The sequence below is a fragment of the Platalea leucorodia genome, assembly GCF_965183815.1.
Source record: "Platalea leucorodia genome assembly, chromosome: Z".
NCBI lineage: Eukaryota > Metazoa > Chordata > Aves > Pelecaniformes > Threskiornithidae > Platalea > Platalea leucorodia.
In genome coordinates, this window is record NC_138858.1 from 90,128,098 (window position 1) to 90,141,326 (window position 13,229).

A 13,229-nucleotide genomic window follows, 5' to 3' on the forward strand; every position below is an offset into this window, starting at 1 on the left:
GGTGGGCTAGCATGATAAATTTCCTTGAACAAAGATTGTGTGAGATGTATTAGTTCATCTAATACCATGTCTGTCACTTATGTAGACAGAATAATTCGGAGTCCCGGCTTTGCCCTCGATCGTGCCTGAATTAAGGATACATTTTTATGAAAGTTTTATGTGAAGATTTTAATTTGCGATTTTTTTTTTTTTTGAGAGGACTGTGTGAAACTCCATGAAAATAATCTAGCATTTAATAGAAACGTGGCTTTGTGAAATGTATCTGAACGTGGACGGAAGGAGTTAGGATTTATTCTGAAATGGAAACTATATTTCTATCCCGTTAAAAAAAAAAAAAAAATAAAGCAGGTTAAAGAGAGGAGCTGCACATAATGAGTCAAGGAAATCCTTGCGCTGTCCCTTTAACTACCGAACATCTGATTCCCTCATCTGGCAGATGGTCTCTGAGCACAGATTTGCATTCATTGTCTTGAAATCTGTTTTCGCGTTGGTGTTATATAGATTTCAGAGGCAGATCTATACACAGATCAGAATACAAAAGGGCCAGGAGGAAAATATCACCAAGGCAGAGTGGCTTTAAAAAATTTAAAATAAACGCAGAGGCAGGTATCGTCCTGGCTCACAGCGGGCTGGGGAGAGCTCCAACTCCCTTTTAATGGCAAATTTTGCCTGCATAGGGCGTTACAAAAAGTTTTAAGGCTAGACCTGACAGCTCGCCCGCAGCGAGAACTTCGGGGTCTTCTGGCTGCGCTGCAGCCCCTCTCGCTCGCCCCTGCTCCCGCAGGCGGCCTCTGCACCCACAGCATCGCGACCGCCACCCACTTCGTTCCCTCCGAGCACTTTTTTTTTCTTTTAAATAACGGCGCCTGGAAGCCCACCAGCCAACTACCTGTGCCCTGGCTTTATTACCGCAGCGCGGAACGCGGTTCTAGAGATCGCCGCTCTCAGCGCAGTTTAATTGTTATGGGGCAGGAGCGTTTGGCGTGGGGCTGGCAGGCTGTGGCGCTACAGTAGAAGTTAGCCCGCCCGGGCTGCTGCCGCCGCGGGGCGAGCGGCCGGCCCCTACCTGCTCGCCGCCAGCAGCGGGCCACCGCCGGCCCGGCCGCCCCCGCCCCGGGCTGAGCGCGCCGAGCCCGGAGCCGAGGCGAGGGCACGGCGGCGCGGGGTTGCCCGCAGCCCTCCAATCGGGTGAGGTTATGCAAATGTCCGCCCTTATTTGGGCACGGGCTCCTCCCCCTCGCCGCTATGTTCGCTCCCGTTGCTGTAACCCATTCATGGTGACCGGTTCGGGAAGGATCGCCTCTTCCCGGCGTAGCGTGTCCTCAGGCTCTCCTTAGCTCCACTTCTTCCCTGCTTTTACATTATATCCCGCTTCTTCTATTTTTTTTTTTTTTTTTTCCTCTGGATTAGGCAGCAATCAATCCTTCTCCCTGTCTCTGTTGAGAAACAGGTGATCCTTGTTAACAGCGCTCAGTTTCTGGATGCAGTTTCCTCTCCTGCGGTTGAAGGATGATGATACCAGGCAAGACTGAATCAGCGTAACTTTTGCTTTGCAAGAGGAAAAACTTTTCTTCCCTGTTTGAAGGCACTAAAAACACGTAGCATTTAAAAGCAGAAGAAGTTGGTTTTAAAGCTGAACTTCTCCACTTTCCTGGGATTTGTGTGTGTCCATTTCAAAGGCTGCGTCTTTTTTTTTTTTTTTCCTTTTTTTTCTTTTCTCCTCCCTTATCCCCCAAAAGGAAACTGTTGCTAGTTGGAATAGACTTTTTAAATGTTTGGGATTCAAGATACTTTAGGAAGAGGACCAATTCTGAAAGATAAATCTCTAGGTTCTGAAATGGATTCCGTCAGGTCCTGGGTCAGAAACGTTGGGGTTGTGGATGCAAACGTAGCAGCACAAAGGTAACCGTGACTATTTCTCCCCCACTCTTCCCCCGCTTTTTTTTTTTCTTTTTTTCTTTTTTTCTTTTTTTCTTTTTTTTTTTAGGCAAGCCTTTTCTTTACTCCCTGTTGTTTTTTGCATTTGATATTAAATTTATTTTCTCCCTTTCTGTCCCCCTCCCACCTCCCGGTCTCCTCTAGTCAGTGAAAATTCAAGGTAGTACAGCTAGGGCAAGGCAGAAGCACTCCAAAATCGGAGAGCATCAAGAGTCCTAAAATCCAGTGCGGGGATCAGATGACAGCGAGCGCGGATCATTCTTTTCCTGCACACGGGAGGGGTGTGGGGGTGGATCGGTTGTACCTAGCGATACAGCCTACTCCTTCCCGCTCTCTGGGCCAGGCAGCCGAACAGGAGTGGACCAAGTTAGAATTAACTTCAATGTAGATCTCCCGCTCCCCCCCCCCGGCCCATCTTGTTTTACTTAATTCAAGTGGCTCTGTAGCTACCGTAGGCATTGGCGAAATCTTAACCCGTGGATTCAAGGCTGCGAGCAGGGAAGCGGAGAGCAAAGCACGGTTTCGAGGCGGCGGGGGAGGCTGCGGCCAGGGCCGGCGGCGGGGCGGCCGCAGCCCGCAGCCTCCCGGCGCGGCCCCCCCGCCCGGCCCTGCCTGGCGGCTGGCACCTGCCCGCCGGGGCGGGGGGTCTCTGCTGCTCTGAAAGGCCAGCAAACACACCGAGCCGGGGGCTTGGCTCTTTGGTTTGTACTTGTTTGGGCGGGTTAGCTCCCCCCACACCCCCCTTCTATTTCTCATCCCAGCCAAGTCGGCACAGGACCGTTATTCCAGTCTCTTCCCGTTAGGGGTAAGACGATGAAAACCCCTTTTAAGTAAATTACTTTTTTTTCCTCCTCGCTCTCTGGATACCTTTTAAAAAAAGCCAACAACAAAAAAGTAGTACCGTCAGGGAAGGGGAATGCTAGATCGGTCCCTGGAATAAGTTGGGTTTTATTTAATATAGCGACAAGGTGAAGGGCATGTACCAGCAGATGGGACTTCAAATGAAACAGGGACGTTGTATAAGTACATCCGTGCCCCCACTCACGGCCTGATCCGTGAGCAAGGTTTTCCAAGCACTATGGGAGGAGTTATCAGAGTTTTATGAATGTCGATAGACCGTTTAATAAATACGATGGGGGGGGAGAGAAGAGATTTATTCCTGGGGAAACTGAAAGTAAAAGGAAACTGCTCCTAAGAAGCCTTTAATTCGCGGGAGCGGTGGAGATGCAGTCGCATTGTGCTAGAGGCTGGCATCGCCAGGGTTTTTTCAGAGATCCGTAACAAACCGAGAAACCCGAGTTCTTGCAGGCAGAGTGAGAGGAAGCCCCAGACTAGGTGCAGTTGTGGCGGATGCGGTGAGTTCACGCTGTACCTATTTGGCAATGGAAAACGCAGGGAAACATCTGTAGTTCTCCGAAAGAGTCAAATACTTTGGCCAACGCAGTGGAGCTATTTTGGGGACTGAAAACCGAAGCAGTTCTGACTCCTAACTTGTCTGGCAGATAGTCTTAATCTGCCTACTAAGTAATATGGAGGTGCTCATGTGCACCTATTTTCTCTGCAGTAGGTAGAAATCGGCATTAGGGAGAGGGAGCTACCACTGATTTCCCTAAGAAATGTAGCTGCCGTTTTGTGGATACGCAAAAGCGTTTGAATGATTCCAAGCCGGGAAACGTGTGGGAAACGTCACTGCATTTTCTGCAGCCAGAGACAAGATTTGGGCAAGGGCTAATTAACCCGAGTCTAAATTCTTTCAATTTAAATGAGAAATTGAAGATGCAGGCATCGGTTCAAATAGGTCAGTGACTAAAGACTACATGACAAACTTCGCAGCTGAGGAAGGTGGATGCTCTGCTTGAAACTAGTCGTCTTTTACCTAAAACGTAGGTGCCCTCAAGTTGACAGCCCGCTTGTAGGAAATGCTTTTAGGTCGCTTGTCTTCTCCTACCGGAAAAGCGAGCGGTGCTGGGATGTACAGATAGCACTTCCATACGTTAACATCTACTTCCCACCCTGCGTGTTGCATTCCAGAAACGAGCCCGACAGGCGCGAAGGAACTAGGTAGAGGAGGAGGTAAAACGCTTGCTGCATTTAGCAGTAACCCACCTCTTCACATTCGGGGTCTGTAAGTGACTCTTGTCCTCAGAGCACAACTATAAAGATGCCGGGGCCAAGCTGAAAGCAGCGTTACGATGACAGCTTCAAACTTGGGCATCGCCCCTTCGGCCGCCGCCGGCCCTCCCGGCCGTCCCGCCGCCGGAGCGGAGCCGCCGAGCGCGCCCGGGCGGCGGGGAAGCGCCAGGCTCGGCGGCGGGGGTGGCAAGCGGCTGCTCCTAACCTCGGGTGGCACTCGCACGAGGTGGACGACTCCCCGGCTTTTCTCTGAACGTGTTCTGCCTTTTCTGTTGTTGTTTTGCTGTGTTACTGCCGCACAACCTGGTAATGTCTTTGTCTCTCCCCCCCACACCCTATCCCGTATGTTTCCTCCACAGCGGAGTAGCTTTGTCCAGAGCTCACTTTGAAAAGCAGCCACCCTCCAACTTGAGGAAATCCAATTTCTTTCACTTTGTTCTGGCTCTCTACGACAGACAGGGGCAGCCCGTGGAAATAGAAAGGACAGCTTTTGTGGACTTTGTAGAAAATGATAAAGTAAGGCTTGTTATCTTTCTTCTTCTTCTTTTCCCCTCCAAATTTGATCTTTTCTTCTCCCCCGTTGAGCTGCTAACTTTTAATACCTGTTGTCCCTAACAAAATACAACCAGCTCTTGGTTAAGGGTTCAGGTGCTTTGGTAGAGCTGTTGCCCTCTGTGTGCTGCTGTAGTTAAAAAGGCTTGCAAGCCTCTGCTGTATCGTATCGGGAATATAATGGGAATTTCATACACCCACTAAGAATAAAAAATTTCATGGGGGACAAATGCGGGGTTTTTTTGTGTGTTTTTTTGGGGGGGGGGGGCTACCTACCAGATCTGCCAAGTTTTATTAGTACCCTAGCAGAAGTGGAATCCAACCAGTAATCTGTCATATTATCTGTTGAGCTTGATTATACGTATTTCTTTCCAAAGTCAATGGCAGGACCTGAAAAGCATTTGCTTTTCGATTTTAAATCCATGTGTTGACCACTTGACTTTGTTTTTACAATTATTTTCTTAGTCATGAGCAAGATTTTTTTAATTATGAAGGATGCTCATAAATAATTATCTTCTAGGAAATTACAGTAAAAAAACACGCAAGAAAGATCCCTGTAACACGACCTTCAGGAAATAAATATCAATGATGACTCAAAATAACACTAGTGCAAAGTAACGAACACATTAAAACCAAAACCCACTGAGCTTTCCCACTATCAATCTGCTTTATATTAACTGATTTGAAATGTGCAAATTCGTCTCAGTGACGAACTTGAAAAAGTTGAGAGCATAATAGCAAATAAGAGAGGAAAAGAAGTTCTTGAACTCCTCCAGGAAAAGATGTCAGCAGTATTTTGTAGTTGGTCCTGGGTCATTCGGAAGGTTAATATATCCCAATCAGTGGATTCATCTCTCAGAATTTTAATGAACTTTGTTGTCACTTCCATCATGATTATCAGCTTTTGCATTTTAAATGTGCCAAGTGTAAGTTCTGGAAGAAATTTTTTTTAATTTTCTCTTTCAGGAGCAAGGCAATGAAAAGACGAACAATGGCACGCATTACAAACTCCAACTCCTTTATAGCAATGGTGAGTCCCCTTTCCAGTCACCTTCTGTAGGTTGTACAGTGAGGCAAGGTTTGTAGGTGCTGTCACTATGATTTCTAAAATACACAGAAATTCCCTTGCGTGATGCCTCTTCGGTGTAGGGATGAGCTCTGAAGTTTACCTGGTGTGGATGGGCTTGGGAAAACACACTAGAGGAAACAAAACTGAATGGTCTTTCTGAGTATGTTTAATAAGGCACTAGATGAAACGAAATGGTTTTGTTCTGATGTTTAGGGAAAGATGCCTGTAACAGCATTATTTATTACTCTTCTCTCTCGCTCTAGGTGTCAGGACTGAACAGGATCTGTATGTTAGACTCATCGATTCAGTCACTAAGCAGGTGAGCGTAGCTAATATGTGCCGTGCTATCCTGTCCCACCTCAACCTTCCTTTTTTCTTAACGTTGCCCTGCATGTTTCTTCTTCTCTGGTTCATTTTTGTCTCTTGTTCATCTGTATTGCAGACCTTATTTTTGAGGGCAATTGAAAAGTAATGCTCTTAAGTCTCTTTTTTTTTTTTCCTCTACGGATTGTAGGTTCTTGTCCACTTTTTATCAGTATTTATGTATAAGCTGCTTTCCCTGCTCATAAAGGCTTTGGGGGAAGGTATTTATTTGCAAGTGATGGTGAGCAATGGTAAAAAGCCTTCACCTCAGATCTGAATATTATGACAAATAAGTAACCCCCTGACATTACTGGCTTACCCCTTTTCTTAATTTTTGCAGCCCATAACTTATGAAGGCCAGAACAAGAATCCTGAAATGTGCAGAGTTTTGCTTACCCATGAAGTCATGTGCAGGTAAGATGACTTTATTAATGGCATATCATTTGTTAAGTTTGTTTCCATAGATGCCAAAATGGCCTTTCCGATGAAGTTGTAGGTAGGAAGAGTTTGATTTGTTTTGTTTGTTTGTTTGTTTTTGAGTCAGAAAGATTCTTTGTGTAGGAAGACTTTCTTTTTACATGTGGATAATATTTGATTTGGGTTCAATACAGATATTTGGGTGTGGGTTTTTTTGGGGTTGTTTTTTTGTTTGGTTGGTTTTTTTACTGCAAGAGATTTAGCAACTCCAGGTCCACAGTCTGAGCTGCACTATTTTTGTTTAAACTAGGCCTTTGTATGTGTTGTTTAAATCGAGGCGTTTCATATGCTTATTTCTTACAAAATTCCTGCTCACCTTTTGAGAATGAGCAGTTTAACTTATAGATTTTTACCTGGAAACTAAATACCATTCTCCATGTAATTTTCTCTGGTGAAATATTTTCATTTTCTTAATTAAATAATCATCATTTATGTTCTTTAATTTTGGTTAGTTCTACCCCAACCAAAAAAGAAACCCCTCAAACCAAAACACAAATCCTTTTCTATACCATGTAAGCAATATTTAGGGGACTTCCACCTTTTAATTAAGAAAGACACTATTTTTAGCATGCAAAGTTATAAATTAGAGGGTAAAATGAGTTGAGAATGCTTTTAATAACATTTGTATAAGTCTGAAGTTACATGTACCTTACGTATGTACATGGTGCTTCCATGGTAACTTATTACTTTTCCTGTTCTCATGTAATTAAATTTTTTTCAATACATATAACAATGCAAACAGTCAATGTTCTTATATTAAAATGTGTTAAATTGTGCATAGAATGTCCTTTCATAAAATGAAAGGCACAACCAATCTTGACCTTTATTAAACACAGTTTGTGATTTATTGTATTAGTGGGAGGGGGTTAAGCTGTTGGACTGAACATTGCTTCTTTTAATGTTGCAGTTTGCTACTCGATTTTTTGTTTTTAAAGTAGCCTTTTAAGTTAATATAGTAGTAAGAGCAGCTTATTTGGACAGACTTCTTGTCAAGGAGAGGTCTCAGTTTCGGTGCTTAACAATTATGTCAACTGTTCCATTACTTTTTAAATATAATAAGAATCAAATGTATAGCGTTTATCTGTTGTGCTTTTCTCTCATTAATTAAGAAAATGAGCGTTGTTACTTTTGACCAGCATTCACGTATGTATGCACAAACACAGCGTATATCATGTATGAGAGATGCATACGGTGTGCTTTATGAGGACCTGTAGATGTAGTAGCAAAGATGAAAGGTATATATGTTACTTTCTGGCACATCTAGAACTTGTATACATATTTAAATATATACGCTATCCGCGTTGTTGAAAGTCTTCACTATAACTAGGTGAATGTTAGAGAAGGGAAATCTTTGAATTGCTGTGCAGTTGGGTTCTGGTTTGTGGTAACAAAACGACAGTTAGCATACTTCATCTTCCTCCACTCTTCCTGTATAGAGTGCAGTTCTATTTTAGAAGTTAAAATATTTCAGCAGCAAACACCAGCACCTTCCCATCCAAATGTACTTCTTTAAAATAAAATTAATTTGGCTTTTTCCCCTGCTTCCTCTCCGTGCCTTTATAGTATCAAACGCTCTGCTCAGCTTTTATATACCTCGCCTCCACTGATGCCTATAAACATATTCCGTGCTTGATTTAAGGTAGTGTTCTACAAATGTAAACCATTATTCTGATTATACTGAACTCTCCTGCTTGACAGATTAGCCAAGGAAGAATTAAAACTCGGGGACGTCCTTTCCATGTAAAACACAGATTAGTGAATGAAGTCAAAAGCGCTCTGTAACCTAATCAAGACATTTGATTTTTAAATGTCGTGTTTTTCTAAAGTATCTCTGAACAGGATGCTGTGTATTCTGAAGAGGCATTACACATATCACTTTGAATAATGCCAAGGGAATGGATCCAACTCTAGTTAAACTTGACATTTTATTTTATTTCTTTTAAGTACAATAATCAAATCTTCCTCATTGTGTGCTGCTTAAGTGGCAGCATCAATTTTTAAAGCCGCTAGTTTAGTTTGCATTAGTAACAGTATATAAAAATTTAATGCACTGTACCCACTCTGCTGTCCAAATTGATGCCTACTGTTTTTAAAAAGAAGGGTCTGCCTGTCTTTCTGCTCCTCTTCTTCCAATCCCCGCTAGTTGAATGTAGGCTTTTTTTTTTTTGTACTTTTTTTGTATGTAATCACACTCGCAGATATTCTTGCTGTATAGAGACAAGTGCATCCGAAACTCCCCATCTTCCACTCAGACAGTGACAGATGCATGCTTAGCAGGAAAGTTGTCTAAATATTGATACGGCTACAACAATCTGTCATACCAATTGAAAGTTAAACTCTCAACTCTCAATAATTAGTGCTTTCAGTGAGAGGTTCTATTTATTTATTTGCAGATTTGAAATTTTTCATTTGGGTTATTACGGCCTAATGGGAACTGTTCCTGTTAGGTGGGTCTGTCATAAATACACAGTCTTTTCCCCCCAACGGCTGGAAATCAAGGTAAACAGTCTCCTCTCCTGGCATAACTTTTTTCTCTTCTTCTTTTTCTTCCAATTATCGACTAAGAGGAAACTAGTTGTTATGCTGCTGCCAGCAACCCCCTATGCCCTCAATGCTCAGAGGGTTAAAAGGTGGTATAATTTGAACAGAAGTAGTCTCAGGGCCTACAGCTGGCTAATAACAGAGTTGTATTGAGTGCAAGCAAGCCCCACAGCTGTGACTTTCGCCACAAGGCTCAGACTAGACAGGAGCTCTAATCAGCTGGGCCAGGCGGCCACTGGGGCCTGTGTCTTTATCGGCCAGATGGTGTGAATTTAGACACTTTTGTTATGCAATTGCAGGGAGGAGTTGGGGAGAAGAAAACAAAACAAAGGCCACCATGCTGTGAGCTTATTTGAGTTTGAAATTAGAGACAGATTTTTTTTTTTTTTTTTTTTTTTTTTGAGGGGGGGTGAGGGGAGGGAAGTTGAGGGCTGAATTTTAAAACCATTTTAGTCAAGTGTGAGGAGGGAAAGGATGCAAGTTTGCCTTTGACGTGAGCCTTCTGGAGTATTCAGTTTGTAGATCTGGTGTTGTCTGTGGTAGCTTTTTGGTTTCTGTGTTTGTTATGAGGTTTTTTTCAGGACTGTTCATAATTTAAACCATTATTTTTCCCATGTAGGGAAAGTCATATGAAAGGAATATCAAGACTTAGGGGCCTTGATATTCTTGTTTTCAGTAAATGAGCATCTCTAAAGGGATGTTCCTAGCAAGACATTGTAGCAGAAGTGTAAATATTGGTGAAGTCATGCCAGTAATTTGCTTAAAGAGAATATTGTAGGCTTGATCCTGGACGACCAGATTTGGGGATTTTTGCCATTGACTTAAATTGGAACAAGTCAATTCTGTTACAGACAGCATTTGTAAAACAAGCTCATTGGAAATGTTACTGCTTGGATACTTGGAAATACTTGGAAACAGGGATTTAAAGATTTGAGAGGTACTTGCGCTAAAATGCTGGGCTGAAACATCCTCAGTCTTTAAAAGCACTCTGATTTATGTGTGAACTAGTCATTCACTGGAAGTGACTGTTTTCCCTGATCAAGATATTTTTTCATATGTTCGGGCTCAAAAAGTATTACAGTCAAGGGGAAACTCTAGCACTCTAACAAAAAAATCTGTTGGCCGAGTGTGATAAGAATGTAGACATTTGTAAAACATTTGGAGAACTCTAGCTGTAAGCCACAGTTTTAGAAGGAAAATTTTTAAGTATTACAAACATAAAGTTCCTAACTGTGGCAATTGTGAAAACTAAAATAAAACAAGACGCACTTATTTCGGAACCCAGCCATGTTGTACTCCAGTCTCGCATAATTCATTCTAAAACGCTTACTATGCCAAGAAATGGCAACCTCTCTGGGAAGAGTGTATGAGCTGATGTGATGTGGTGGAGGTACTGCTAGTGTATTCTGCTTGAACCTTACTGTGATGTAGTGCAAGCAGAAATATTTTTTTATGACCATCTGCATAAGTTACATGACTAAAGGAGATCTCATTTAGTATTATTGCAAAGCGAGGAAATGACTGCTGTTTCAGCTAGATGTAAAAAAACCTCAACGACAAAACACTACAAAACTATTTTAAGAATTGGGTTCCTTTTGTTGTTTTATTATAGCGGCATGTAAACCAGCAAGGCATTTATTCCTGGTGTTATTTCCAATACGTCATTGTATTGGACATGTCAGCAGTACATGCCAAATTTATATTCTTCTGAGCGAGGGTTTTCTGCCTTTTTGGGGTTAATTTTTTTTTTCTTCAGAAAATATCTCACATCTTGGCTTTTAGTACAAAAATATGCAATTCTTTATAAACAATCATTAGGCAGTGAAATGCATAAAAGATGCACTTAAAACAAAGTTGGGAGAAGGAGGGAGTGGGGATATTCTTAGCTAGTGTGAATTACCATAGCTTCACTGAAGTCGATGGAGCTATGACAATTTACAGCAGCTAGAGGGTCTGCCCCAGGGATTTTTAAATATTTAGTGTATCCTTTTATTTTAAAAGGACTAGCATCGATGAATAAGTGCAGGTTTGAGGCAAAGGGAATGTAGAAATGTTGAAACAGTTAGAGCTGCTATTCAAATAGATCTTCTAGTTATATCTCATCTTGCAGGGCAATTTCAACTTGCAAACGGGAAGTTCCTGGCAGACACTGTAACTTCAGGAGAAAGTGTATGCATTTGAAATTTTTCATATCTGAAAGAGTTTTTTTGTGTAAATGCTTTTTTTAGGTATTTATAATTGAATATTAGGCATTTCAAGAAAAAAACGACTCTCATGTTTTGTACAGCCTTCAGTGAATTCAAGCATTTAATTTATTAATTTATTTATTTATTTTTAATTCCTCTGCTTGGAATTGCTCCTCAGTTGGAAAACTGTGGGATTCAGACCGACTTGAGAATTTGCAAATGTGTTCAGCACCTATTATACCACCGTACAAAAACCTAAACAATTTTTTGATTCCATGCGTGTAAATTTGAACAACCTCATCAGAATGTGAAAAACGTAATTTGGAAAGGTATTTGTGTAACTCAAGGCAGAATCTGATCTGGTGACTTCTGAGGCACATGGGACTTCTGATATAGTCTACTTAAAGTTTTGGATGCCTCCATCCTCCCTCTCCCGTTAGCTTTGGTTGGAACAAGCTATCTGAGCATTAAGACAGCTTAAATCTTCTAACAGACTTCTGTGTTGCTACAAATTTTTAAAATTGAGAATTTCAGAGCAAGGACTGGTTTTAAAGTCTATTAAACTTTTAGTACTCAGGTGTTGTATATGCAAGGAGCATCAACCATGTCAATGAGTATATCAGTGAAAATCAGATAACGACCCGCCTCTTCTTTTTTTTTTTTTTTTTTCCCTTTTTAAAAATTTTTTATTATTATTAAAAATGGGAAAAGGAAATGCAGTGGTTCTGTTCTTTCCTGAAGAAAGTTTAATTCACTGGGAGTGAAGAACATCAAATAGCTCCTAAGCGGAGGTTGTATTCTTCCGTACCATCTCCTGATATATCTGTGTATGTATGTACATATCCGTGCATTTGCACGCACACACACACACACATATATATACACACACACACAGAGTTCTCTTTGCCTATGTGTGCATGCACACACGCATAGGTGTGGGCATAACACGGCTATCATTCTGCAATATGAACCTTACAGCAGGCTCCTGAGGGCAACAGCATTATCTTGCATTTTCTTACCAAGTCAGATAAATATATGTATTTTATGTTGTGAGCTCATCAGAGAGAGTTCTAATTTCTGTACAATCATGTTGGTGGCTACACAGTATAAAATGTGTATAAATACATGCTTAATCTTAAGGGCTTATCATCACTGAAACAATTGCAAAGGGACTTACAGATGAAATGCCAGCCTGAAAAAATATCTCTTCAGATCCTTAGTAGGATCTAAGTGTGTTCAATTTCTGTTTTTTTCATTGGTGCTACTATAGTGTTGAAGTTTTCTGTGGGTGTATGAAACTTAGGGGTCACTAGATATTTAATAATCAACAATCAGTTATTAGAATATAACAAATCAGTAGGTTGCTTATAGTCAGTTCTAACACCTTCTTTTGATGGACTTTTAACCATACATAACACATGATACTCATGCCTGTAATGTCGTTATGACATATGTTCATCACTTCTTAAGCCCTTACAAATAGTGCCTTAGTCTAAAGTGTGACCATATTGCTGTTCATTTTTGGCTGGGAATTTAAAAAAAAAGACTACGGGGAGCCAAGTGCCAAACTCCAGCTGGAATTAACCAGGATTTGGGCACCCAATTCCCTTAGTTCTTCTCCCTTCTGGAAACCGTAGCCAGAATTTTCTCAGTCACTCTTCCAGGCATATATTGAGTCCTGAAGGTTTGCAGACAAGGTTTTTAGCTGGTTGCTTTGCTATCAACTGTCCCAGTAATTCTTTAATTTTGGTTTTCTTTCTCTAGTCGGTGCTGTGAGAAGAAAAGTTGCGGCAACAGAAATGAGACTCCGTCTGACCCCGTGATCATTGACAGGTAGGAAACAAATCCTCATTTTCTCACAAAAGCAACGCTAAATTGTGTGTGCTTTGAGGTGGCTGAGGATGTTTCTTGATGGTTATCTGTCAGTGTCTGCATTCGATGATGTCTGTGCTTTGTGATTGTTTAGAAAA

General features: G+C 41.7%; 1 protein-coding gene across 1 annotated transcript in view; it reads left to right on the top strand.

The window, feature by feature from the left end:
- Positions 1-1,763: 1,763 nt before the first annotated feature.
- Positions 1,764-13,229, top strand: part of LOC309603047 (transcription factor COE2) — a 144,506-nt gene continuing 133,040 nt past the window's right edge. Inside the window, exons 1-6 of the mRNA XM_082337410.1 lie at positions 1,764-1,902; positions 4,431-4,587; positions 5,590-5,653; positions 5,956-6,011; positions 6,396-6,469; positions 13,024-13,092. Coding sequence (XP_082193536.1) covers positions 1,772-1,902; positions 4,431-4,587; positions 5,590-5,653; positions 5,956-6,011; positions 6,396-6,469; positions 13,024-13,092 — 551 coding nt within the window. The 5' untranslated portion in view covers positions 1,764-1,771. The remainder of the gene's footprint in view (positions 1,903-4,430; positions 4,588-5,589; positions 5,654-5,955; positions 6,012-6,395; positions 6,470-13,023; positions 13,093-13,229) is intronic.